The 27,774-nt window shown below is 57.3% G+C and overlaps 1 protein-coding gene across 25 annotated transcripts in view; it reads right to left on the bottom strand.

The window, feature by feature from the left end:
- Positions 1 to 27,774, bottom strand: part of TCF3 (transcription factor 3) — an 81,888-nt gene that overhangs the window by 13,763 nt on the left and 40,351 nt on the right. For 10 of the 25 annotated variants that reach the window (XM_087769017.1, XM_087769018.1, XM_087768996.1 and 7 more), the window contains 14 exons: positions 26,659 to 26,732; positions 25,525 to 25,621; positions 16,687 to 16,754; positions 13,267 to 13,396; positions 11,513 to 11,562; positions 6,739 to 6,841; positions 6,302 to 6,441; positions 5,982 to 6,108; positions 5,065 to 5,123; positions 4,196 to 4,274; positions 2,922 to 2,995; positions 2,219 to 2,422; positions 774 to 897; positions 123 to 288 (listed from right to left, as the gene is read on the bottom strand). In XM_087769017.1, coding sequence (XP_087625143.1) covers positions 123 to 288; positions 774 to 897; positions 2,219 to 2,422; positions 2,922 to 2,995; positions 4,196 to 4,274; positions 5,065 to 5,123; positions 5,982 to 6,108; positions 6,302 to 6,441; positions 6,739 to 6,841; positions 11,513 to 11,562; positions 13,267 to 13,396; positions 16,687 to 16,754; positions 25,525 to 25,621; positions 26,659 to 26,732 — 1,495 coding nt within the window. The remainder of the gene's footprint in view (positions 1 to 122; positions 289 to 773; positions 898 to 2,218; positions 2,423 to 2,921; positions 2,996 to 4,195; positions 4,275 to 5,064; positions 5,124 to 5,981; positions 6,109 to 6,301; positions 6,442 to 6,738; positions 6,842 to 11,512; positions 11,563 to 13,266; positions 13,397 to 16,686; positions 16,755 to 25,524; positions 25,622 to 26,658; positions 26,733 to 27,774) is intronic. The other 15 variants (XM_087769000.1, XM_087769008.1, XM_087769020.1 and 12 more) reach the window with 6 other exon arrangements.

Genomic DNA, 27,774 nt, shown 5'->3' with positions numbered 1-27,774 from the left:
GGTCTGTGCCGCAGGACGACCCCCGGCCTCACCAGGCCGAGCCCAGTGCCCGGTAGGTCACCGCAGCCGTACCCCAGCCCAAAGGCCCCCAGCCTGGTAACAGAGTAAGTGAAGGGAGAGACCTGTTCAAAGAGCACCTTGTTCTGTTCCGGGAGGGTTTCAGCTCCTTCTTCTCCTCTTCCGAGTTATCTGCCACCGACGTGTTCTCCTCGTCCTCCTTCTCTTCCCTCTTTATTTCGCTGGTTCCTGAGGAGACGCTGCTTCGTCCCAGCCCCCCTGACAAGCCTGCTGAGGAAGCAGAACCACACACACAGAGGTTGAAGGGGCCTGACCTGCACGGAGGGCTGGGGGGTTCCCAGGCCCTGCTCCTGCTGCGCTGCATTGCCAGCACGCAGCATCCTGGACTCATCCTGCATCGCCGGTCCGCAGCAAGAGGAGCTGGAGGGCGCCGGCTCTGCCCTGCCACCACTCCCCGTTCTTCTCCCCGCACCTCCCAGGCCCTCCAGAGTCAGAGCCCAACCTCCCCCAGCAGAGCATGGCCCGGGGGCATTGCGCGCCCGCAGCTGGCAGGAGGGACAGGAACACATAGGTCAAACCTCTGGAAAAGGCTCGAGGTAGAAACCGCCCTGCGGATGCTGCAAGGAAGCACCGGCCTTGCAAGAGCACCCATCTCCCCCCAGGCTGCTGCTGCACAGGGCTGGACCTAATGGGTGGCCCGAATCACCCCCGGGGCAGGCGAGCCTCAAGCGTGCGCGTGTGCAGAGCCGCCTTACCGCTGTACGTGTCTTGCTGCCTGTTGAGGTCAGGGAGTGAGCTGGGCTGTGACGGAAGTGTGACATGGTTGTGGAGCATGCTGGGGTTGCTGGACAACCCATCTTCAGGGTGACCTCCTCCCACCTACAGCAGAACAAGCACAGCAAGCCTTGAGGGGGGGAAGTGTCATGGCCAGTGGGCATGGGCACAGGCACCCAGAGCACGGCCGCGGGGCTCCGCAGACCATGCTGAGGTGCAGCCGCGTGCCCTCCTCGCACACCCCCACCACCCAGAGCGCGGGCATGCAGGAGGGAAGAGCCAACCTGCTCCAGCACCAGCTCTCCTCTGGGGACCGTGGCGGGGACACTGCAGAAAGCAGCCCCGTGCCCTGCGCATCAGCTGGGCCAAGCAGAAAGCCCCCATCAGTGCCGTCTCCCCCCTGCCATGGAAAAGCCTCTCTGCCTGGATGCAAGGCTGGCACACTGGAGAGGACACCCTGCCTGGGCTGCACGTGTCCTGTCTCCATCAAACACCAACATTTCTGCCACCTCCCCAGTGCCACCGCAGCAGGGGACATCCCAGCAGCGTGAACTTCACTCCAAAGGGCCTGGACGCAAAGGGCAAGGGTCAGGCAGCCTTTCTGAGCCCACACATCCCGAGGCTGCGCTACGCCGGCCAGAGACCGGCAGGACAGAGCCAGCCCTGCTGCAAACGCTCTCATTTCTGCAGCTGGCAGCAGTTTGCAACAGAGGACACACATATGATTCATCGCTTAGTAGCAGAGTCTGGGGAGCTCAGAAGGGAAGCACGTCTGGTTCTCTAGAGAGACCGGAGACGCGTTAGTGTTTGCTGCAGCAGGCAATCAGCTCTGCCAAAAACGTGCTCCTGTGGTCACCAGCCTCTGGACAGGGGGGGGACCCTGGTGACCCCAGCATGGGACCCCAGCATCCATGTGCTCAGGGCACCCAGGACCTGTCGCGCTCCCTGGAGCCTGCGTGAGCCATCACCCATCAGCACTCCCCACGTGCACGGAAGGACGTGGTGCAGAGCAGCTCTCGGAGCAGAGAAGTCCTGGCAATACCAGGCTCTGTATACCCACAGTCCTGCCCCGCACTGGATCCCGGGGACAGTCTGAAGCTGTTCTGAGGGATTTCCATCCATGTTGCAGGGAAAGAAAAAGAGTTTTCACCACCTCTGCCTGCCCCAAGAAGGCGCATGAGCAAACGGCATGCAGGGCTTGTGCCCGAGAGCCACCTGAGCATGGATTCAACCCCCCCTGCACAAAGAAAGCAAGCCACTGCACTTCTGTGCACATCACCCGTTCAAAGCTGTCAAAGGCTGACCCAAGCTGGACCACACTGAGCTACTGTCACACCAAAGCCAACGTCCCCCTGGATGCCAGGGGACCCCGCGACGTGGGTCCCCGGCATGTCCCCACCAGCTGCCGTGATGCTCCCACACTTACCAGACTCGGGTGCCTGTTCCCCAGGGACATGACCGAGGCAGGGAAGGCCTGGCCCAGGCTGCCCACGGTGGCACTGTGGGCCGGTGCCGAGCCCAGGAGCCCGTGCATGTCCCCGTGGTTGCTCGGCATGGCGGCTGTCTGGCCCACGGCATGATTCCTCAACACGTGGATGGCTTCATCCAACCTGTCTTCCATTTTGTTTTGCTTGAAGGACAGGACAGAGAAATAGGTCTGCGTTAATGCCTGTAGGGCCAGCAGCCCGCTGCAGCTCTCTACACTAAAGAACGGCTGGCGGCAATCACGCACTCGGGTACCACAAGGCAGGTACGGGAGAAATAACCCCCGACCCCGTCAGCGCCATCCCCTAAAGGCACAAGGGGTCACACAAGCAGAACCGCTCAGGAAAGGGAGGCAGAAACCGGACCGACATCGGTTCGGCTGGGCCAAACCCCCAGGGATGCAAACGGGCCCTAAACAGGGGGACGGTGCAAGGCTGCGCCTCTGCCAGCCAGGCTCTGAGCTCAGGGAAGCAGGAGCCCAACTCTGCTCAGCTGCTTCCAACCAAATGGGCATCTAACAACTAACCACCTTCCTTTGGGCCCCAGACCTTCGGGGGAGAGGACTTCACCCAAAAGCCCTTTACCGCCAGGCGCGCAAGGGATGGAAGAGGAAAGGAGAAGGCAGATCTTCCGGCGACACTTACTAAAGTGTGGAGGCTCCCTTCGTAGCTGGGAGATAAGGCACCCTGTCCGCTCGCTCGCGACCACTGGGATGTGCCTGCGAACAAACGGGGAGAGCTTGGGACCGGGCATGGCTGCCGCTAGATGGGGCTGGAAGCTGGGCCACCACGCTGTGCACCAGCTATCATGCCATGCACGGCACCGCACGGGCCACCACGGCACCGCACGGGCCACCACGGCACCGCACAGGGCTGCACAGGGACGGTCACACTGCACGTACGAAGCCAGCCACGCCACATACGGGCACAGGTTTTTCCCCTGCTCCCCGTCACCGCTCTGCGAGGCAGCGGGGTGCCCGCACAGGCGTTTCATCTCAGAGCAGGTGCCCGCCTTCATCTCGCAGCGATGCTGCGAGGGGTCACGGTCTGCTCCCTTATGCCCCCCGTGGAAATCTCTGTTCAGCCCCTGCTGCGGGCTTGCCTCTGCTCTGCCTCAGCAGGAACTGAGCTCAGACCTTCAGACCTTGAGAGGTTTTTAAATTTCTATCACCTCGGTGAGCGGGCAGTCAGCACACAGGCTGTGCTCGCTCCGACCCCAGGGGAGCAGCAGGCTGGTGCACGGACGTTGCTCTGCACCCCGGACACCAGGGACCCTCAGCGCCAGCTCTGCTGGGAGAAACGAGACCTCTCCTGCCGGACGGGAGCAGAGACGGGCTTTCGTCGGGCACTGGAAATGGTTTTTAACTAGTTGGCTGCTTCCCAGTTCCCACTGCACTCCTCCCATGGGAGACAAAACCAGGGACACTCTCCCAGCCTCACCAAGAGGGGACACTCAGGGACAGGGCCTGTCTGAACGGCAGGAGCGGGTCCCAGGGGGTGGCAGCGATGCTTTAACTCAAGCACACGGCGGTGCTACCATGCGGGCCAGGCTCGCGCCTCCGGCAGAGCCACCTGCTAAAAATTCCTGCCAGGGCAAAGCCAGGAGCAGGCAGAGCCATCGCCCTCACGCACACGGCGTTCGCCGCACACGCACACTGCTTGGCTCCAAATGGGGAAAAACTACAACCGATTAAAGCAGACGGACATGCAACTTCAGAGCAGACATTTAAAAAGTATCTTCAAGTTTGCTTGTCTTTCCTCTTTGCTCTCCTGCTTTGAAAAATAAATGGGATTTGGCGAGATGGCCAAAAGTGTCTTTAATGAGGGTTTGGGGCTGATGTGGGAAGTACGCTGCCTTGGGCCTCCTGAAAGCAAACCTGACACCCCCCTTTACACAAAGAGCAATGTTTTTCACCTACCTGCAAGCCCCTGAGGGGAGCCGACCGGTGTAGAGGGGTTTGACGAGAAGTTATTGCTAGAGTGATCGGGGGAATAAATCTGGAGCGAGAGAAGCAGGGCACGGTCAGCAGCGCCCACCCCGCGACGGCCCTCCCCCTCCCCAGCAGCACCACCGAGCCCCGGTGCAGCGAGGACCACCCGACGGGACCACCCGATGGCACCTCCCTTCCCATACCATACCCACACCGGCGCCCAGCCGCGCGACGGCCCAGCCCGCTAGTGCCCCCGCAGCTCCCCCATTAACGCCGGGGTCTCTCTCTGGCCCCGCTGCCGCCACCCCTGCAGCTACAGCCTCCACTCGCCACGTCCCACCTCGGAGGGAAGCGAGAGCCCCAAGAAATTGTTGCAGGGTGCAGCGCTGGCACCCCTCTGCCACCATGCAGAAGCCAAGGTCCCTGCACTGAATGGGACAGATGCAACTCTGATAGCCCAGTGGGACCAGCGCCTTCCAGTTTGAACCAGCACATGCAGGGCCAGGACTACTGGGACCTGCAAGTCCTGCTACGAGGGCTGCGTAGGGTTGTCTTGCCAGACCCATACCAGGCTGGGCGGCCACAGAGCCGGCTCATGGGCATGGGTCTGCGGGGCTACCATAATGTCCGGTGCCTCAGTTTCCCCATCTGCTTTTGCCCAGGACCAGGACTCAGGATGGCAGCACGCAGAAGAGGGAAAACCCTCCCCTCAGAGGCTGCCGTGTTTTTGGGGTGCGTTCACCCAAACTTCTCAACGTGTCCATTTTCCCTGCTGCCTAGAGGGTCCCTGTTACAGAGGGGAGGTCCAACGCTCCAACAGGACAGGGACCGGGTCAGGGATCTGCAGAAACTCTTACTGAAGCTAGTGCCTTCCCGAGCGCGTCTCCTGAGCTCCCAGCTGTGGTTCCTCTGTTACCTGCCGAGAGAGGACAGAGACATCACTGCCAGGGTGCCAGAAACCCAGCAGGACAAGGCACCCGCACAAGACCTTCTCTGGGGTCACCTGCTCTGAGACTGAAATTTCTCGCTCTTACTGCTTTGCTTGAAGACCAAATGGATGCCCAGCTCAGAGCAGCCCGGATGAGGGCACACGCGTCCCGGCAGCTTTTGTGGGGCTGCAGGAACGTCTTTTATAAGATGCTGGGTCGAAGGTGTCATGCCATCAACCGTGATCAAGTGTCTCTGCTGCGGCACGGCCCATTTTCATGGGGCATCTTAAGCCCCTACAATCCTGAACTTGCCTCCCCTCCTATAAACAAGGGTTTTTCTACGAACCAAGGTCAGGATCCGCATTTCCTGGGGAACACGAGTTCATTTCAGGTTTTGTAACAGGTTCAGCAGGGTTATAAATTAAAGCACTCGGAGGTTTAACGTGGTATCCAAATGCAGCACAAACATTCCCATTCCGGATTTAGATGAACAGCTTCACACATACCCCCGCCCTCCCGCAACTCATTTAAGCCACACAGATCCTGGTCTCCTCCCGGATCCACCAAGCGAGGTGTAAACCCCCAGGCCAGCACCCTGTCCCCCTGCTACAGCCCGCCCAGGGATCCAGCAGCAATAACCTCGCTGCGCCTCTTCCTCACGCAGTAACTCCACACACGGGTGACACACGAGAGATAAGAAGTGTCTGTGTACATCGGACACAGATATCACAGCCTCGGGCATCAGCGGTTTGCACAAGACTTTGATTTTCCAGTTAAGCCTCTGCGTGGCCGTGGAGCAAGGGGGCGATGCTGGGGACCACCACGCAGCCGGGGGCCGTACGTACCCATCATGCTGTCCGTCCCGCTGATTGGGGGCGTATGACTGGAGACACCATATGGCGTGGAGGCAGAGGAAAAGCCAGACACAGAGGGGAGTCCGCCGTTAACCTCTCCTGAATGAAGCTGGTAGTTCTGGCAGAGAGGGGGAGAGGGGTGAGAGGCACCCTCGAAAGGTTGCCGGGCTTCGGCGGCCAGGCCAGGACCTACGTCCTCCCTGTTGGCAGCCACCCCGAGCCGACAGCTACGGGACGAGGTGACGTGCCGCCACCGGCCAGCCGAGCAGAGCCCCCCAGCCCGCCCGCGGGGCAGCGCGGGGACGCGTTACCATGCGTTCGTGCTGATGTAAACTGTTGAAGCCGCTGGACTGCGGGAGCGGGGAGGAGGAGCTGCCCAGCATGGCACCGTAACTCGACTGGCTCATGGCACCCGGTGAACTCCACAGGTCTGGCGAGTTATGGAGACCGTCTGGAAGGAAAAACGGAGCTGGGTGGGGCAGAGACACCAGCATGCGACCCACAGCCCACGCAGGGGCAAGTCAGTCTGGACTGAGGGGCTGCATCTGTCCCTATCACGTCCTGCCTATGCCGAGCATCACTCGCTGAACAAATTGGAGCCATTTCAGGGCTGCTTTGTTGTCTCATACACTCCTGCCCCGAGCTCCCTCCATCTCACGTGCTGCGCAATTCCTCCCATCATCTGTAACGGGCCAGGCAGCCCCTGCTCTGGCTGCCTTGCAGGATGCTGGGGTTGTTAATAACTCACCTGCCATATAAAAGGCTCCGGGATACACAGTGCTGGGAGGTTTTGAGGGAGTATATCCAGCTGGATCCCTGCTGTAGTCGTCACCTGAGTTGGATGGATACACCTGTGGGGCAGGAAAGGGGTTGGAGAGGAGTGCTTGGCCACCCCATGGCCCCACATCCTCCCCATGGGTCACCCCACCCCGCGCAGCTTCGCTTTTATTCATCGCAGCAAATGACAGAGTGGGTCCCAGAGCAAAGCCGGGGTGGAGAAAACCAAGCAGCTCAGCTGAAGCCGTGGCGGCGGTACCGAACGGCGCAGCTCTGCTGGGGACCGGCGCAGGGGACGGGGCCGTCGCGCAGACGCGTCCTGGCTGCCTTCCCGTAACTACGCCGATCCCCGCAGCCCCCTCCTGCAGAAGACACCAGCACCAGCAGAAGTTTCAACTCTCTGCTCTAGTTCCTTTTTCTGCGGTTATAACTTTTTCTGGGTAACCACAAAAGCCATCGTTTCTGCGTGCTAACCCCTCACCCACGGGCGTGGGGCTGGGCGCTGGCGACGGGGACCCTGCTGCACGCCGGGCTGCAGCACCGTGATGGCAGCAGCCGCTCCTGAGCGCAGCCTCTGCCCAAACCCTTCACGGAAATCAGCCCGTCCCGCTCGAGGGGAAACTGAGGCACGGGGGAAGCTGAAGGCTAAGCAGTCCTTCAAAAGGGATGTCGCACAGGAGGGGATGGCTCTCCGACAGCTTTCGGCCAGATTTCTGCAGCATCGCTCAGCTCTGTTATTCAACAGCATATTAAGCAAAAGAAAAAGCTTTTTTTCTTTTCCTTCTAAATTAACCAAACCCATCCTAGAAAGCCCTTACCGAAAATCATCCTGTGCCAGTGCAAAAACATACTTTTTTTTTTTTTTAAAGCAGAAATTCAACACGCAAAGAAACTGAAATGCCACTCGAAATTACATGAGAACTTTTGTTGCAGCTTATTTTCATCCCCATTGATTCATTTTGAAACCGTCAATGATTTTTTTTTTAAATACACACGAAAGCAGAGGCGGGGGCAGGGGCTGGCCAGGCACGCTCAGCCAGCTCTGCCTGGAAGACACAGCTCTCTTTGGAAAGGAAACCTGCCCTGAGTTTCTCTTTCCCCACACCCAGCCAGCTCCCTCCGACCCCTTGTCCTCACCCAGCAAGAAGGGGCAAAATTGTTCTCTATTTCTCTAACTGCCCAGAACACCGAGAATTTCTTCTTTTTTTGGGGGGGTAATAGAAAATAGAGGTCTTTTTGTTAAAAAATAGCAGCTCTGAAAAGCACCAGCAATTGCACTTCAATGTCTTGCTTCGTTTTCCCCTGGCAGCCCAGGTTCCCGCTTCTTAGAGCAGCTTCCCTCGAAGCTGGGGGAGTTCGGAGCCCCGGGGGCAGCCCCGGCCCCTCGCTGCCCATCGGCTCTTGCGTAGCAGTCGGCCGGACCCTGCGGGGCAACCGGGAGCCAAAAGCAACTTGTGGGCATCGGTGCTGTAGATTGAGACTGGGAAAGTTGTAAAATAAAAAAAAAAAAAAAAGAAATAAAAATAAAATAGAGGGGGGGAAGGGAAAAACCTGACAGACGCTGGCAGCTGCCCTTTGTCCCTCGCTCAAAAAAAGAAAATTCACGGCGCTTTGCCTTTGTGTGGCATCGCAGGACAGCGTCGAGGCGAAGCGGGCGAGCGGAGCCGCGCGTGGGCAGCGCGTGCGGCTGGGGAGAGCGGGGGAATGGAGGAGGCTGCAAAGAACAAGAATCCAGTAAATTGACTTTTCCTATAATTTGATTAAATAGCGGGAGCTGGGACAGGGAATCGAATGAAGCACGTCTAATAGCCCCGCGCCATCTGCCAGGGGCTGGCACCTGGCCAGCGCGCGAGGCAGCTGTGCGGCAGCGGAGCGGGCGCGGGGGGGCCGCGGTGAGCTGCAACATCCATTTAATAAATCCAGAGCGAAAAGAAGAAGAATAAAATAGCAGGGATGAGCGGACCGGGGTTGCAAAGAAGGGGGAGTTCGCCTTGCTGCGTATCCGCCCCGTTCTGCCATCCCCAACCCCCCCATCTCCGGCTGGATCCTGGGGGGCCAGGTTTCACCCCAGGAGTGGCCCTGGCCCCTCCAAATCTTTCGTTTCGCTGCTCAGCGCAGGGGGGGCTGTGAAAAGCCAACCCCACTCTTCCCCGCACCGGCCAAGCGAGGAGCATCCCAGCCCCACGGCGTGCGGGGGAGCCGGCCGAGCCGGCGGCCGCCGGCCAAGCACCGCAGGAAACGGTAAATCAGGGCCAGGTCTCTGCTCCCCACCCCGCGGCCCCAGCCCTCGCCTCGGCAGCTCCGGCGGCGGCCTCGGGGACCTCCAGGTGAGGTCATTTCCTCTGGTTAAAATTGCCAGCGCGGCGAGAGAGCCGCTTGAAAAGCCCCAGCGCTGGGATTCGCAGGGCTTTGTGGTGTTGGGGTTTTTTCCCCTCCTCCCTCCCTGTTTTTCTTCCTTAAATGCACGAACTGGGGTGGGACTCAGGCAGACTAAAGCTAAACAGAGCGGTGACCAGGCTGCGAATTCACAGGCTGAAACGGCTCCCAGCCACCACACTCTCTGCGGCAACAAAATCCTGCAGGAACCGACTTGCAAGGAATCCCTCCTCGCCTTCCTCCGGCAAAGCCGGCCGACGTGCAGCAGGGGCTCAGGGGCCTCATCCAGCCCCGGGTCCTGTGTCTGGACATGCCAGCCCGCAGGGGAGCACGGCCGCGAGCACTAACTCTGCTTTCCAGCTCCACATCACAGGGAGGCTCAATGGGGCTCCATGCCCCGCGCCGTCCCAGGCCAGCACCTATTTCACAAGAACTAACCCCAAAAGGCCACAGGTTACAAGCACGGGTACCTCTGCGCCCGTCCGTAGTCAGAGCCGCTCGCTCCCTGCCCTGCATCGTCTTTCGCACCCCTCTTCAACCATCTCACGTCGCCAGGGCCTCTCGGTGCCTTTGGCAGAATCACTCCCCTTTCAGCCACCCTCAACTATTCCAGCCGCTGACCTCTCCGAGTGTTCAAAGCAGCTAGGGAATTACAGATTAAAGCACTTTATTTTAATAAGATGCTGATTAACCTATTTATTTTGCATGGGGTCCAGCGATAACACGGGGCGGGCTCCTGCGCAGGCAAGCCAGACACGAAAGACCCTTTGATCCGCTGCCTTTGAGGCCGGCGACTCCTTTTGCTCCACGCTTCTCTCGCCGCCTCGGTGCCAACTTCTCTCCCCAGGTGTGGAAGTTCAAAAACAAACCAAGAAGCCGGAGGTCACGGCAAAGAGAGGGCAGCGGGAAGAGGCAGCACCGGCCCGTACAGCAAAACCTGGAGCTTTGCGGTCAAGGGGCAGCCGAGGCGAGAGCCAGCGCTTTCTGGGCTGGAAAAGCCTGCGTGCCGGTGTCGGCTCAGACACAGGGAAGGGGCTGAGATTTGGCAAATGCCGAGCGGCTCTTCCTGTGGGAATCGGGGCCCTTTAGGGCACCACCAGCACTACGGGCAGCAAGCCCCGTCACCTTTGAAATCCGAGGCCAATAAAGGGCCATTTGTCAGGAGCGATGTTTTCCCCACATGTCGACGGGGGTTTAAAAGCTCTGAATTTCACACAGAAACTCAACGCAGCGACACAGATTCTGCTTCGAGCAGGTTTTCCCTGTTAAAACACAGACTCTTGGAGCAACTCAGCACTGCTGACTGGAGGTGGTTTCTGCATGATGCGGGTCCGCAGGGACCCTCCAGCACCCTCCAGTCTGCGAGCCCAATCTGGCAAGCGCTCGGTGCCTTCCTCTCCCTCCACCCTCCCAACATCGGCATCTCGGGGGCCATTTCCAAAGGGAGAGCCAGTGGCGGAGGCTACAGACCAAGCTTTGCGCTAGCAGTGAAGGAACGCCACAGCACGAGATTTCCCCCGCGGGTGGACGCACACAGATGTTCCCCGGGGAATGGGGGAGCGGGCACCCGCTCCACGTCACATCAGCATCAGCTTTGGCAGCGAGCGGCACGACACGCTCAGGCAAGAGCACGTCTCCAGCGCAGCCCCGGCCTGGGCTCCCGCTCGCCTGCAGGACAGAGCCCGCCCGTCCCCCTGCAAGCACTCAAACGCTCCAGCGAGGAATGCAGCCCCGGCCGCCGTGCAGCCAGACAGCTCCCATATTCCTGCAGGAACCCTCCAGCCCGCTCCAATTAGCTTTCCTGGAGATCCTATTACTTCTAGCCACAAAGACATTGTTCAGTTTATTCCCCTGTAACAGCCGCGGGAGCATGGCTAACATATTCCTACAGGCTGCTCGGCTTTCTTATAAAACAGCCCAGGCAGCGCACACACCTGGAGCAGCCCCAGCTGCCTGCCTGCATTACAACTGGTTTGGTTTCCCTCTGGAGTGAAATCCGATCACAGCGAATATTACATTTCACTTGGGCACTCGCGACATAACGTCAAACAGACGAGAGCCAGCGAGGGCAGGAGGCGATGGGTCCGGGCTCTGGCTGGGGAGGTGGCACCGCCGGCTGCTCCGCACGGGGAGCGTTGCAGCTCCTTCTCTCCGATCAGTGCCCCGGCACTGCAGTCTCACAGCGTTTCCCCATTTCTCCTACTGTAGCTGGGAAAACCCTTCCTCCTCCTGCTAAAATCCAAGCCCTCGATGTTTGGGGTGGCTGGACGCATAGGGCCGGCAGCTCTCGCGGCAGAGCGAGCAGGGACACCCAGGGGATGGAGGAACGGGGAAGGGATACCTGCGGGGAAAACGCTCCTGCCACTTACCGAGGAGGGGAGTCCAGGAGGCACCTTCCGAACCTTTTTGGGCTGTCCATCTGGTTTAAAGACAAGAAAAGAAGAGAGGATCTAACTTTTGAAGGGGGTTAGCGGGAGGGAAAGCGAGCGGCTATAGCTAACAGTCTCCCAGGATGGAAGATGCAGGTACAAACAGGGCTCAGATCCCAAATGCCCCATAGCCAAAGAAGTGTCAATAGTGACAACGTCTGAGGATGAACCTCTCCTCCTCGTCTCGACTGCACCCTTTGAGGGCGGGTTTCACCCACAAACGGAGTTCACAGGGCCGTCTCTCTCCTGGAACACTGTGATAAGAGGTGCTCACCACCAGAGAGGGGCTGCGCTTGCTCTTTGTAAGGGACTGAGCCCATAAATAACCCCTCGTTGTTTTTTTATGAAACAATTAAACTTGAAGTGGGTTTGCAGAGAGAGGATGCAGGAAGAGAACAAATGCAGGGATGGGGTTGTATTTTCATTTGCTCCTTATGCAGTGATATACTTGGGAAAGCTTCCCTGCAGGAAGGCAGGGCCAGTGCTTGCCCCAGCCGGTCCCTCCCCAGCCCATCTCATCTCTCCAGGTCCAGCTCCGAGGGGGGAGGACACAGTGTCGTGGGGGAAGGGAGGCAATTCAGGGAGGTGGTGGGGGAAACATCCCGAGAAGTGGCTCAAGGGGAAGCACTGCTTAAAAATTTGGGTTTGTGTGGGTTTTTTTTTTTTTATTTTGGTTCATAATTAAGGAAAGCCCCAGCTGGGGGGGTGCAGGATGCCACCACCGCAAGTCTGCCAAGCCAGGGACTCTGCCGGGTTGTAGCTCAGGAGGAGAAATTCATCACGTAGAACGACCTGATGCAAAAGAATCATTTTCCAGGCTGACAACATAAACCAGCAACGTTTTGAAGTGGCAATATCAAAGTGGATGCCTTTTTCTGAAAAGCACTGGAAAAAATACATGTAACACTGGGTCGCTTCTGGTTTCGTTTGTTGGGGAAAGCCCAAAATAGCAGCAAGAAAATGACTTTGGAGGGTGCGGGGCGGAACTATGACAAGAAACACAAGTTCTGGAGAACTGGGGCTTGTCTTCAATCAAAAGTTAAGTTCACACCCGACCTTAGCCTTCGTTAAAAGCAAAATGGCTTATTCCCAGGTAGATCCAAGCATGGGCAACTCCTGCCCTGGAACATCGAAGGAGGCAGGGAGAGGTCTCGGAGCAAACACTGCCTGCGTCCCAGGACACAGCTCCTGCGCCCCGGCAGAGCGCCCGGACCTCACGCCGCTTCTTAATGACTTGTTCCTGGCAGTCCTGTTTGCTTGCAGCAGGACAGGGACTCTAAGGAGGGCCATCGTCCCTGAAAACAGCCTCGAAGGTGGCCCAAGGTTTTCCAGGAGTGACTATTGACGTGCGGTGTGGCTGGAGGCATTTTTAGAAGAACCTCAAGCCATTTACTGCTTTCACCTAATCCGACAATTTCCAGAAAGAAGGAAATTCTACATGACTCTGAGCCCAACCCCCCTTTTTTAAAAATTATATATATATTTATATATATATATATAAGAAAAGTATATATATATAGTTTTTTGCCCCCCTAAAAAACCAAATGCCAAATTCATGCCTATGTCCACACATGGCAACATCAGTGCTTTTATTCCCGAAGGCGCCCACCCAGTTGACAGCCCCTGCGGTCGCTCAACCAAGCTGCAGGACGAACCGGAGCGGTGGCACCCGAGGGCGACATGAAGCGACTTACCTATGTTGCTCTCAGCACCTCTCCTGCGAGGATTGTTGGGGTAAGAAAAATACTGAGACCCCCCTTTCACCCCGGTAGGGGAAAGTGTGCTCGGACTCGCGATTCCCATTTCGCTGGGCAGGAAACCAGTCTGCAAACAAGGAGACAGAAAAGCCCTGCCATGTAATTATGCTGGAAAACCACCGCGCTCGCTGGGAGGGAACAGAGATGCCTCGAGCTGCATTCGCACAAAGTCAGTGGAGGATGGGAAAAAAAAAAAAAAGCCCAAAGGCCAGAAGGAAAAAACAAATATGGGGGCAGCTATGGAGGAATATACGTGCAAGAAGAAAAGGGTCTTTCAAGCTGTGTTTTCTCACTGGATCCCAGCAAGGAAGCTCTCTACAAACCAAGGACGCGAACCAGCAGGTGCCATCGCAGGGAGCACCGCAGTCCCATGCCCATTTTGCTGCCCACGAGGGCAGGATGAGACCCTGCCGATGGTTTTATCGGCCCAGCCTGCTGAAGGCAAAGAGGAGGCGACAGTCAGGCCGAGGGGCTTGTTAGGCAGCGCTCCCCGCCTGCCTCGCCAGCCTGCCCGCAAAGCCGAGGGGTCGCGAGCATCTCCTGGGGGCAGCGAGCTCAGCCCACACAGGGGCTTGCTCGGGACAAAACTCTTCCCTCACCATCTCCGAGGTTTTACAGCAAGGGATTACAGTTTCTGATGTGATCGGTGCTTTGGTGGCTGCGAGGGACACACCTGATGGGCACAGCGTGTCCACCCATCCTCAAAACGCACATCCGACCAAACGGCCCCACGCTGCCTCTCACCCCCGCGATGCCGTCGGGGACCCGGCCTGGGCAGGGGACAGATACAGCGCTCACCCACCAGCAAACCCGGGAGCCCCCAGGCTGTCACATCTCTCGACTGTGCCTAAACCGACCGCGAGAGGTTACACAGCCGGTGGCCCATCTGACCGTGCCTCTCCCAGTCCCCCCCGGCCATAAAACCTGGCCCAGGGTGCCGGCACTGCCGGTTTCTCCCCTATCCCCAACGCTGTGCAGTCGGACCCATCGTGGACGATGCAATGGAGCTGCAACTCCTCTGCTGGGGGTGGTTTTCTCTCGCATTTTATCAGGGAAAAGTCAAATCCCTCTTTCTAAAAAGAGGAAACTCCTCCCTCGTGTTTATCCCAGCTGACCTTGGGCACTCTGGGAAGCAGCGTGGAGCCGGCAGGAGCCGGAGCCCAGGGTGCTCGCTGGCTCCCGGGATGGAGCAAGCGTGCCTTTGGTCCAGGAGCACACCCGCTGGCATTGCCCCTTTCACCTTGGGAGAAAGTTAAATGTATTTACGTGGAATTTAAGAGGCCTGGCGAAGGGCCTTTAAGTAACAAAAGCTTAGCTTTGACCCATCTTCCGAGGGCAACATGTTGAAATAAAGGAGGATTTCAGGCTTTTGAGAAACTGGAAAGAAAAACCCACTGCTTTAAAACACCGTCTCCTCCAGAAAGGGGTCGGGGAGGGAAAGAGGAGCTCATGTATTCACAGCTGGTGAAATTCCTGCAATCTGTTCCACCGGTCATATTACCTTTGCACTGAAACCGCTACGCACCACAGAGCAGCGCGGCCAAGAAAAGCAAGCGGCACAGCACCCTGGAGGGCTGAGTCGCTGCCGCCCAGCTCCTCCAGCAGGTACCTCCAGAGAGGCACTGAGATTTTAAGGCCATTTCCCAGAGAAAGGGATTTTCTTCCCCTTCCCTCTCCCTGAAGGTGCCTCCAGAGGCGGTTAAGGGTTAAAGGAGGGGGGAGCCACAGTTCTGCCTTGGAGGAGGGCGTTTTGGGGAGGAACGGGCTCCCCATCCAGGGCATCTGTCACTGGACAATTTTCCAGCGCTCTTCAAAAAGAAAGAAAAAAAAACAGGTCACCTCCCCCCCCCCAAAATGGAGCCAGAAGCAACAACTGTTCTGGGGGCCACAGCGAGCGTGCAGACGGCCCCGCTCGCCTCCCGCCGCCCCGCACAAGAGGGGTTTTGTCTCCCCTCCACATCAAACGGGCTCCGTCTCCCGCTCTGCCACCCGATCCGGACCCGCGCGCCCGCGCCAGGGCCTCTCCCGGCCCGCGGCACCATTTGCCCACCCCGTTTCTGTTACCTTATATCTCCCCCTCCTCCATGAAACCCCAGCAAAACCATAACATTAAAAAGCAAGGCTTGGCATCTGTCCCATTTTTATTTTAGCAGCTTCAGTGGTAAATTAAATCCACTCTGGCACAGAGAGCCAGCACAGCTGTTTCAGCAAAGGAAACATCCTCAGTTCAGAGAAGAGGAAATTATGACAAATTTGTGTAAAATTAAAACATGTAATATGTGTGTGTGTACATGTATAAAATAAAAAGCTGTCCGGCCAAAAGCTGCTCCCTTGAATAAAACGGTGGGACTGTTTCCCCGGGGCCATGCTTGGGCACTGACGGGGCGGTTGCAGCAACACATCAAAGCGGAGGTGCTCGCTCCTTCCCGAAAAACTATTTCTGGATGCCGGTGGTAGCAGGCTAGATTATCTCAGGGCTGGTTGACTGCGTTCCCGGGCTCTGATTTACGCCTGTGGTATTCCCCATGGGAAGCAAGTTTTTCCCCACGGCACAGCCCTGGTCCTCCCACCGGGGTTCACACGGGGTGACCCAACAGGGCAGGGTTGTTGCTGCAAGAGGCAGCTCTCCCATGCCGTGTCCCTCCCTGACTGCGGAGCTGAGCATCTGCTGCACGTCCTGCCTCAACAGACCCACCATAAAACCAAAACACAGCCCAATATCCACCGAAATGCTGCTTCAACAGCGCAGGAACCATCTCGCGGAGTCTCCTTCCCCTTAACTGGCGAGTGGGGGGACACGGGGATGCTGGCCGGGGTACGGGCGGACGCTGGCCGGGGTACGGGGGGGACGCTGGCCGGGGAGGGAGAGCGTGCAGCACCAGGCGCGGTGCTTGGAGGCAAGGCGAGAGCCCCGAGGCAGGCAGCCGGAGGGAGAAGGTGCCTCCCAGAGCCCTCCTCTGCCCGCGGCCGCCCTGTCACAAGGAAAGGTTTTGCTCGGATCTGACTCGCTGAAACTCCCTCTGAGGGCAGCATTGGCTAGGTCATATCTGATTAAATACAAATCAGCTAGAAACAGGATTAACAATAATAAGTGAGTCTGAAGAGGTTTCAAAAAGAATTGAGAAGCTGCTACAACCCCATTTTCTAAACTCTGACAACTCTTCTGAGCCAGCAACACATACCCACATGAACCCCCGACACTCAACAAGACGTTTCTGAGCAGAGCAGAGGCTTTCCAGGACCTCGTGCAGAGAGGCGAGATGCAAACCGCCAGGTTCCTTTTCCTTCCCAGGCTCTCACTCCTAGCAGCTTAGCCAGTAAATGAAGCAAAAAAATCTCAATGCGTTTTATCATTACCTGGCTTAGTCCTGGCATCCCTGTCTCTCTTCCGAACGTGGAGTACGAGGCTCTTTCACTGCTCTTCCCTACAGTGGAGAAAAGACAAGACAAGGTTTTGTGTCAGAGGGAAGGGGAGGTTTGGCGTGCAGCCCCGTGCACCCGCCCTCCTGCGGCGTCCCGCCGAGGTGTGAAGCCCACTCTCGTAACGCAGCTTCCTCCGCCCATCTTCAGAGGTGACTGCCTCCCGAAATAGCTTGTTGCTAAAACAGGAGCTCTTTTAAGTTCACGGACAGCAGGGCTCGGCTGGTCCATACACAGCAAAACCCCAAAACTGCAGCGATGCAGGGAAGTGCTTGTGGCCATGGAAACTGGCAGTGTCAGACCAGAGCAAAAAAATCCCTCCAGACATATTAAAAAAAGCCAGCCAAATTTGGCAGAGGCAGTGACAGAGCAAACCGAAAGCCAAGCATGAGTGACCAGACTCTGCGGGTGCTTTCCATACAATAGGAAATACAATTCCAGCGCACGCTGAGCAGCAGTGTGCGGAGCTGAGCTCCCGCTCCTTATGGCACAGGGTTTACCTTCTTCCCCTTTCCTGGTGGAGATTCAACTTTCCAAAAACCCATCCAGATCTAAAGAGCAGGCATTCAATAGAAAAGCATTTCCTTCCTTTCCAAGCCCCCTCCGTTAGGTCCCACTGGCCAGGCTCCTCCTGGACCACGGGGCTCCTCGCAGCCGGAGCATCCCTGCCGACCGGGATGCTGCGCGGGAGCAGCCCCGTGCGAGCCGAGCCCACGTGCTCCAGCGCTGCCAAGTGAACTTTAGCACCCAGCGACGGCTTTTATCGAACGTGCTCAACCTCACCCTGCCCACACGTTGCTGAAAATAGTGTTTTCAAGGGGGGGGGGGTGGGGCGCGGAGAAACCCAACGCACATGGTGAAATGTTTCCATTCTGAAATGTCCTTGTAGTCTCCTCCCTCGCGGTCACCGTCCCGGAGCACACCCTGGCAAGCAGCACCCACGGGTGCCAGGGGCAGCTTCGGAGCCCCAGGGAAGGACTCCAGGCCAGGGAGAAAGGGAATAGCTCTACACCGTGCCTGGGGCAGCCAGCAGCGCAACAGTCTGCTTTGGGGTTTCACCCCCCACCCAAAGCAAAATCAAGACATTTTTCTAGTGGGGAACACGCGCTTTTTAATTAAAAAAAAAGAAAAACTGGAGTAAAAATATATGGGGAGTTTTTCCCTGCTGTTAATTACAGCCTATTAACGGTGCCACCAGGGGAGAGGGAAACAGGAGATGATGATCAAAAAGGCTTTGAACCCAGGACAGGGCGGCCCCGCTCCGGCAGCTGCCCCATGCTGGCGCAGGGGACTCTGCCTGCAACGCGGCCGGGAGGCGTTGGGCTCCGCCAGCCCCCCGCTGCCCCGGCAAAAGCCCTTCCCCGAAAAGGGGTGATCGCACCCTGCCTCCGGGCTGGCTTAGTAAGCAAAATTGGGAGGGGGAGGATTTTGCCAATCAGCTTAACCTAAAGCCATCACCGACGCCTGCTAGGATGCAGGTTAATGCACCAGGGCGACGTTGGGCTGGCAGGCAGCTCCACACACGGTTAAGAGGTTTTGGGGAGCAGATGAAGACGGGTGGGGAGCAAATTTCCCCAAACCAGCCCCCCTGAAGCACAGGGCAGAGAGATGGGAAGAGAGAGGAGGCTGCTCCGTTTGGCAACCTTAGCATGGGGGCCTTGAACTCAAGCCAAAATTTCAGAGCGGGTTCCCCCACTACAACCCCCAAACCCGAGACCTCTCCTTCCCGACGGTGCCGGAGGTCACAGCGCGGCATGCCAGCATCCCGCCGCCCCTCGCCTCCGGTGACAGCAGGACGCACCGGGCGCCGCTGCCATTTTGTTTCAGAGGCTTAAACGTTAAGTAAACAAAGGTCAAAATGTCAGAGGACGGATCTCCTAAATGACCTAATTTTTAAAAGAGCTTAGCAGCTCTATTTGCCGCAGCGCTGGCAACGTTACACAAATAACTCAACAGGTTGTGGCATCAGGCGGATCGCGATTACTCCTAAACCAGAGGAAAACCAGGGTAACGCCACGTTAGTTTATCTGGTCAGCAACAGCCAGGCCTCCCCGTCTGATAATATACTGCTGCTTCCACGCATGGCTTGCGTGGTGAAGCACCGAGCCAAACGCCTCTGCCGTCGGCAGATAACCTCGGAGGCTGAACCACAGGGCTCCTGGCGCCGGCGCAGGAAGACGAAGGATGCAACCCAGTGCCAGCTCTGCACCGTATTGCTCTGAAATGCGCTACCTTCACCTGATGGTCTTTCCTGCCGCGCTCGGTTCACGTGGGATGGCAAGCGGGGCTGGTACCAGCAATCTGCGGCACGCTTGGATCAGCGGGAATCTTGCGGGATGGGGGAAATTGGGAAAGGGAGGGCAGCCCCCTGGACAGCCCCAGCACCCTCCTTCCTCATCACGTACGAAGGGGAAAAAGCAGCAAACACCTCAGCAGCAGAAATTTTACATTTAATTGTCTAGGAAAACAAGGCAGAAGGAAGAACGGCAAACTTTTCTGGATGGGAATGTAGCTAGCCTATTGAAATAAAACAACTCCACAAGCCGGGCAAGAAAAAGCTGAACTTGCCAGCAGAAGGTGCTGTTTCTGCTGCCGGGGAGATGCCAGCTGGCACATGTGGCAAGCCCAGACGCACCGGGACTCGCCCAAGTTGCCCCTTCGCAGCCACAGCCCAGGGGCACCGACCAGAAAAGGTGGTGAAACCCCAGAACCACAGCAATGACCGGGACGGAGGCAGGTCTTGGCAGAAAACGCCAGGAATCTCCCCAAATGCCACCTCACTCCTGACCAAATTACTGAAATCCTGCAGATGGGCGTTAAGGGATCTCGGGAAGGAATAAAAATAAAAATCAGAAGATACTGGGAACAAATCCCTTGAATAGGAAAGTGGTTTCCCTTGGAAATCCTATCTGTTGGATTTACCTCTGCAAATTTTAGCATGCAAAGGTGAAGCACGGCAGAGGGCACCTTGAGCAAGGTGCATCCAGAAACCGGCTGGGAGCATTCGGTATTTCCAGCTCTTCATGGCATTGCTTCGTTGGGAGTCCTGGCATCCCCCTCCCGCCTTTTCCACCCCCGCCAGCTCTTTCTGTTAGGAAAAACTTCTTCCCCAAAGGGCTGTCAGGCCCTGGCCCAGGCTGCCCAGGGCAGGGGCTGAGTCCCCATCCCTGGGGGGATTTAGAAGCCGGGGAGATGTGGTGCCTGGGGACATGGTTTAGTGGTGGCCTTGGCAGTGCTGGGTTAGCAGTTGGACTCGATGATTTTAAGGGTCTTTTCCAACCTTAATGATCCTATGATTCCCCTGCCCCTCGCCTGCCCACGCTGCCTTCGACCCTGCTTAATAAGCGATTTCCCAACCTCTGTCCTCTCCCCAGCGTGTTCTCTCTTGCAGGATCCCACTGTGCCAGGCTCAGACGAAGCCTCCTCAGGGTCTGCCTTCACCCAGGGCTTTTGCAGAGAAACCCCCGCGCACCATTTGCGCTCTTCTCCTCCCAAAGGCAGATTTGTTCCCGGGCTCGGAGACAAGGCAGCAGAATAAAAAAATCCTCTTTCCCAAGGTTGCCGCGAGCTCCAGCAGCAGCAGGGTTTGGCCTCGGTTCCCGGGACCACAGCAGCATCTCACCTCCACCAGAGCAAACCACGCTTTTACATGAACTTGTGGTTTTGCCATTTCTCTCCCCAAGACAAGCCCCGCTCACGGATGCGTACAAATAAGCCAAGAAAAGGCGATTTAACACTGCCTATGGGTTTTGCCAGCGCCTGCTGGGAGGAAGGCGGGTGCTTTGCCGAGGCGCAGCGCCCCGCGCTCCTGCCAGCCCACGGGGAGTTCACGCCAGTGCCCCCGCATCACCCCGTCCCCGCGCTCCGAAACAGAGCCCCAGTGCAGCCCCCGGCACCCACCGCCCCAGCCACGGCACAGCCACCCACCGTGCGCCTCCCCACAGCCCCGCACCGGTAATTCCATTAGAGTTACGGCCTGGGGAAAAAGGGGAGGAAAAACACAGCCGAGAATTAAAAGGGGAGAGAAAAAAAAAAAAAGTTAAAAAACCAGGAGCAGCGACAAAACCCATCCATGGGCAGATTAAAACCATTGTCCAGGAAGAACCCAATCCACACCAGCTTACAATGCACACAAGATTAGAAACACTCCTCTGAAAAGAAGCTAATTACTAGAAATAATTACTATAAAGAAATCTGTTATGGCTTATCAGTTTCCCTGCTGTTTAAGCAATCCCCCCCTGCCTGCCCCCACTGAAGATGAATGGTAAAAGAGTGGCAGATTTTGAAGATTGGTGATTTAAAACAAACAGAAAAGCCCTTCTCGCCCTTTGGGACGAGCCGGTTCCTCACCGTGTTGTGTCCTGGCACCACCCCGGGCAGCCAGGGATGGTCCTCGTCCCCTCTCCCCACTCGAGGCTGGGATGCTCAGGCCCCACCAGGACGTCACCCGTCCTCCCGGGAGCAGCACCGAGGGCTCAAAGCTTGAAAACTTGGAGGAGGGAGCGATGGAGCTCGCAGGCATTGCTACTGCACCCTGCTCATCGGGTTCACCGACCCCCGCCTGGCAGCCTCCGGTGACTTTTATTCAGAGCACTGACAGTATTGCCATTCAGAGACTGACTTTTTTTTTTTTTCTTCTTAATTCAGGTTATCCCATCCAGTACAATGCAGGCCAGAGCTCCCTGCCCAGTTAAGTCTTGCAGACAGCTCTGGTTTTCCCCATCACCTTGTGGAGCTGAAGCTGTGGGAGAGAGGGAACCTGGACTTTGGAAAGCATCCGACTGAAGCTTGCCCTCGCACCATCCCCTTCAAAAAGTGCATGAGCGGCGTCACCCGCAGCTCTCGGGGAGCCCTGAGGAGCAGCACCCACAGGTCCCGCTGTCAGCACAGCCCCTCTCCTGCTCTGTGCTCCAGGTGCCTCCCAAAGCCAAGCTCCCATGGTGCCAGATGCTGTACATTCATCTAAACAACATCTGTAAGCCCCAAACACCACTTCTGTGTGTCCCAGCTGAATAGAAATCAGTATTTTTCCTTTCAAAGCATGCTACGTGAATTCAAATCGGTTCTGGACTAGGCATGCACCCTGCGATCTGCAGGGCCATCATCCCGAGAGCGCCTTGGACCGGGGCCGCCCGTGGATGAGCAGGCAGGCAACCGTCCCTCCAGCCAGCAGCGCCAGTGCCTCCCGCTGCCGGCACTGCTGCCCGTTTGTCCTCCGGGATTAAATCTGTCCAGCACTTTGCACCAGAGCTTTGTGCTCCCCCAGCACGGGCTGTTGAAGTGTCTTCCTCCTCCCCAGGAGCTCAGCAGCCCCCTCCACACCACACTTGGGGGGGGATCCTGGGCATGGGACGAGGGTGTGGGCTGGGGTGATGGCACAAGGGACCTGCCTCGACAGGCAGGCAGGAACAAGGGCAGGGACTCAGCCTCCCGGGAGGTTCGGGGATGTGCTGGCAGTGCCCTGCCTCCCCCCGAACTCGGATCCGCTTTCCTTCTCTCCCGAGCCATGCAAATCCCTCCAGCTCTGCTCTTCTCCTGGAGTTTGCTCTCAATTTTCCCCATCCCTAACCAAATACACCCAAAATCAATGCTCTGCGCTGCTTCTGTGTGTGATCACCGCTGCTCGCAAGCCAGACCCACCTGCAGCCAGAGCTTCCCTGGCCAGCCCTGCAAAGCCAGCTCCCAGCGCAGGGACACGCCGGGAAGAAATTTGGATGAACAAGCTTGCACGTCCCCCTGCTCCTTTATCCAAACAGCCACTACACCCTGCAGTTCCCAAATCTCTCTGCTCGCACCCCTGCTCACATCAGATCGGTTTGTGAGCAGCGAAATGGCTCATGCGGGAAGAAGAGCACCCAGCTGCAGCCCTGCTCCTCCTCCTGCACACCACGGCCCCAAAACACCATCAGCCTTCAGGGGGAGGTGAAGTCTCCACCCTCGAAAGGACACGACCACCGCTTCAAAGCTCGGGCTGGCAGGAGTTCCCCAGCCCACCAAAGTCTGGTGAGAGTGGAGCCTCCTTTCCATTTGCCAGATGCATGTGGAAAATAGAGCCAAAAAAATCACAGTTTAGCTCCATTTCTCCAACAAGTGCTGCCTGGCCAGCAGCGTCCCTTCGCTGCTGAAGGGTGCTCGTGGTCCCTAAGGCACGTTGTTAGAGGATGGCTGGCTGAAGGCTGCCTCTGGGACGCTGTGCTGACTCAAGAAACACAAAAGGAGAGGACACGGGTTCCCGGCGGAGGCCGGCACCACCCCAACCAAGCGGCAGCCGGCGGAGACCAGCGCTCGGAGCTTGTGCCAATGGGGGATGCCAATGTGCACGTTTTCTTTGTGGGGCCCTTTCAGCTCAGCCTCCCTCTCTAGCTGGCCAAGTCCATCATTTCCAACACAGATCATGTTCTTCCTGAAACGTTTCTTCCAGCAGTTTCTGATCCTCCTTGAAGAAACAGAGGTCGGGCAGGAAAGAGATACAAATTCTGGTTTTGGAGAAGGGCTTAGATGATACTCTCATGCACCTTTTGCCCACTCAGTACCACTGGACGTGTCCATCCTAATCTGCTCCTTCCATCTCCTCACATTTTAAAATCCATCGGTTCCACTCAATTGCCCCATTAGCAGGAGCTCGCCCGGCCCGCTGCCCCCGGGGGGACGTCGCTGGAAACCAGGGACTGGCAGCTGAAGTGACGCATCTCCAAACCCCACCTTTCCTTCCCACTTTACCACTGCTTTTACACTATTGTATGCTAAAGCATTATTTTTTTTTTTCTGCTTTCCTTTCTCTCCCCTTCCACTTAGCATTTTGCCACTTGAAAAGTTTTCAGAAACAGCTTAGGAAAGAGGAAGAGAATATCCCACCCGTGGCCTTCCTCCAGTCCATCCTTCTCAACACACAAGCACAGAGGCAAAGCAAAACTTATTTATGTATTTTGGAACCTGCTCCAGGAATTGATGTTTTCTACTTTAACCACATTCAATTTTAGGAACAAAAGCAACTTTGAAATATGAGGAGCCCCGTGCCCCTCCTGGCTGCTCTCTCCCGGCCTCCCCAGCTCCTGTTTCGGCGGTGAAGCTCCCGGTGCTCCAGCCGACCGCCCAGGCCAGCGGCCGAGACCTTGCACCGGCGTGGGGAGACGCAGGCCCACCGGCACTCGAGCCTCTGGCACAATGCGTGGCCGCCGTCCTGCCAGCCATGAGGCTGCACCTCGCCCTCCGCTGCGGAGACAGCCGGTGGAAATCGCCCGCTGGAGCAGCAGAGGCTCCGGCTCCGTGTGCTGGGGACCAGTTGGGCTCGCAGCCTTGCCGGGGAGTGCCGCTGCGCTTGCCAAAGACTGGGAGCCCTGTCTTTGAGAGGAAGCCAAACGCGTCTTCCCTGCACACATCAAAGGGGAAACCTCCGTGTTCCTCCCCGGGCAGCTCCTTCTCGGCTGGAAACTCTCAAGGCTGCTTCAGCCCCAGGCGTGGGACGGGTTGGGATGGGTCCCCCCCACGCACACCCCCAAGAAACCTTGCTGAACTGCATCAAGGCTCCCCTGACTTATTAAGAAACATCTCTCCTGCTTTGCTTACATCCTCCTGGGGCAGAAAATGAGAAGGAATAACCTCCCTTGCAGAGGGACAGGGGGGAGCTGCTCAGAAATGCTCTTCCACGCCTGCGCAGGACCCTCGAGGGGCAATTAAACATTGTCCCCCCCGACAGCAAGAGGAGCGAAAGCGGGGAGCAGAGCTGAGAGCGAGCCCCTCACCCCAGACGCAAGCCAGGAGGAGCAAATGCGTCGCTCCCCAGCACAACCCCACTCCTCTCTTCCCCTTTCCGACCACCTCCTCAGGAGGAACCTCCTATCGCGGTGGGGATTTTCTGTTTCAAGCACAATTCCCTCTTCTAACCCCACCCTTCACACGACGAACAAACACCGCTAGCTGCAGGGCCCTGCCCCGACACCGCTCCTTCCGCACTCGCTGGAGGGCTTTAACCACCACTGTGTGGGCAAAGGTGGGGAGGACTAACCCCAATTCCTGACCTAATGTCATTAGAGCTCTCTAAGCCCTTCAGGATGGATATTTTCTGCTCTTAATCTCTCCGCCCACCCCCGCGCTGGGAGAGGTAACTGGGTAAATCGTCGCACGCATCCGGTCACGCACGATCACCACCTCCGGCACAGCAGGTGGAGCCGGGGCCGCACGGCACTCGCCGGTCCCCGTGAGCTCCTCATCTTGCCCAGTTGCAGCAGGGGATGGAGGAGCTGGACAGGGCTGCTGGAGCCTTGCAGGACACAAGAAGAGGCCCTCCAAACCCCACTGCAGCAAGGGGAAGCCCCTCCAGCTCTCCGCGGAGATTGCACCGCCCTGGGGCTGCAAGGCTGGAAAGCAAAGCAGCCACGAGCCTGTTGCAAGACCTTAATGATGAGCTGTGTCTTTTCTCCCCCTCTCTCCTGGTGCTTTTCCACCCTTGATTACCAGCTCCCAAGAGCAAACTCAGCCCATCCCGTGCCAACACTGCAGGCATCAATCTCCGCTATTGCTTCTGGATGCTACTGTAAAGCAGGGAAAAATAATCGTGCGGATAAAATATGGCAGCTGTCACGCACGTCAGGCACTGATGAGACCCTCTGGACAGCAGCTCCTTTAACAACAGCTTTGAAAACACCTTCTGGAGCAGGTCTGACACGGGGAACAGCGACGCCGGGCAGTGCGAACGCTCCCACTACCACGTGCCATTCTGCGTTAGATCTCCCCTGCTTTGACCACCCACCCGCCGGGCAGCTGAAAGGCACTTACCCACTAGTCCAGCTCCCAGGAATGGTGATGAAGATATGCTGTTGTGAGACGGCAGGTCCCTGTGCTCGCCGTAGTGGGGGCCTTCGCCGTAGCTCTGCTGAAGCAACACGGGAGAGTTACCGCCGGGCGCGTGGGGATGCCGAGCCAAATACCAAAACACGAGGCTGTCAAAGCTCAGTCTCTCCCATAGCAGGAAGGGTCAAAGTCAAAGGCTCCTCGTAAAAAGGGCACAGAAATCATCTTATCCGCATGGCAAGGGAGAGCCGGGTGGCGCAGCCACGAGGCTGCGGCACTGGGAGGGGATACGGCACCAAAGCAGGGACACACGAGGGGTTTGCCCCATGCTGGCAGCTCTCAGGCAGCTTCTGCCTTCGCCCAGCAGCTCAGCACCCACCAGGTGAGAGCCCAGCAGCCCCCTCCCCAAGCCAGGGGGGCAAAGGGGCAAGGAGAAGGCCTGTAAAAATGAGAAATTACACCACAGCACCTGCTCTGCCGCTGACCTAAGGGAAGGGAAAGGTGCCATTGCAAAAACGAATCACACAAACCCATTAAAAGGAGCATCTGTCAAAATAACACCATTTCAATTCAGTTAACGTCTTTTCTCTCTTCCCCTCCTCAGGCCCCAGTTACAAGCTATCGCAGCCTCGACTCCTTCCCTGCAAAACCCTTCCCGTGCTCTGCATCCGCGCCGATGGTGCCTCAGCCGGCCGACGTGGCAGATTCCCCCCAGAGCAACCCCCTTGGGCTCCCAAAGCCACACGTGGTGGGTGCCCAGCAAGCTTTGCCGAAGGCACAGCCCATCAGGTGAGATCCCTCAACCTGCTCGGCTGCGACCCCATTTGGGCACCTCTCCCACACCGTAGCCAGGAGCCCCCCTCTCCCCGCACCACAGCCAAGCGTGGAGGGGAGGTTTTTGGAGGAGAAGCCTTCTCCAGGGGGACCTCAAGGCAGCAAAGCCTGGGGAGATGGGGAGCCCCTCAACCCGCTGTTGTCCCTGCAGGGTTAACAGAACCAATGTCCAAAATGGGGCAAGAAAAGCTGGTCCCAAACTGGGCACAAACACAGGCACTGAGAAGCCATGGTAAAGCCCTCGTTTATTTTGGTTGGAGCTTGGTGTTTGTGCTTCGTCCTTACCCTTCCTTGGTCAAATGTGGAGCTGTTTTGATCTCCCGTTCCCCAGGAACCTGATCCTGGTCTTTCATCCAAACCTACCGAAAAACAGGAAGAACAAAGGTTACTCTTGCTTTATCAGCAAAGCCTCAAAGGTGTTCTCGCAAAATTAACTCTTCCTTCTACAAACAAAACAATATTTTCATTAATAAGCCACTTCCACTTGGCGTGACCGATCCTCCCTGCTCCCTCCTCACCTTCCCACTCCAGCTGGGAGTTTATTCCACAAACTTCAAAGCAAATCCCACCACAGCCTGGAAACACTTCAAAACATGGGACAGCGGGAAGAGGAGAAACAAGTATTTTAACTTGCTTTAGTCCAGAGAGCACCCACGAACCTCTTCTCCCCAGAGACCAACGGTGAAGAGGACTATGAATTAAAAACTCATTGCACCCATCCCGATGCCCCAGTGGGACCCGATTTTTGTCCGTGGTGCTGCTAGGTCACAGGCCAAACTGTTCTTCATTGCACCCAAGCAGATTAAAAGAGCGCCCAGACCTGAAAGAGCCTCGGATGGGAATTGCTGGGGGTACAACGTTACCTGTGGCTTAGTTAAACTCGTTCAAGAGCATTTGTTATTTAAGCCCCATCCCGCTCCCGCAGAAGAAGGTGCGCTGCCAACACAGGGCTGAGCAGCGCACGCTCCCGTTCATCTCATCTTTAGCCCTCCCAAGCGTCTGCTTGGCAAAGGGGATCCCACCCAAAATGGCAAGGGACCGAACAGGAGGGTTTTGCAGTGTGCCTGCACACAGACTGCGGCAGGAAATCGTCTCCTTTCATCGTCTGCCAGGTCCACCCAGGCTGCACCTCTTGGGCTACCAGCACACGAGGCACCCAGGGGAGAAGGTGAATGTCTACCAGGACAAAAAAAGCCCGGGGAGTCACATCAGCAAAGCTCTCGCAGTTCAAGCTGGCACCACGACTGCACGGCAGAAACCCTTCCTGGCAGCCGAGCCTCGACTCGACAGCAGGATTTCCGACTGTGCTGGTCCGTCCCCTCCGCTCCGGGTGAGCAGGGGTCAGTGAGCAGCAGTCGGCGTCCCCCCATTCAAAGGCTTGCAGGGGTAAAGCCGGGGATT

Source organism: Nipponia nippon, unplaced genomic scaffold (genome assembly GCF_047370975.1).
Source record: "Nipponia nippon isolate SJK-2023a ecotype South Korea unplaced genomic scaffold, ASM4737097v1 scaffold_31, whole genome shotgun sequence".
NCBI lineage: Eukaryota > Metazoa > Chordata > Aves > Pelecaniformes > Threskiornithidae > Nipponia > Nipponia nippon.
This window is presented reverse-complemented; position numbering and strand designations above follow the sequence as displayed.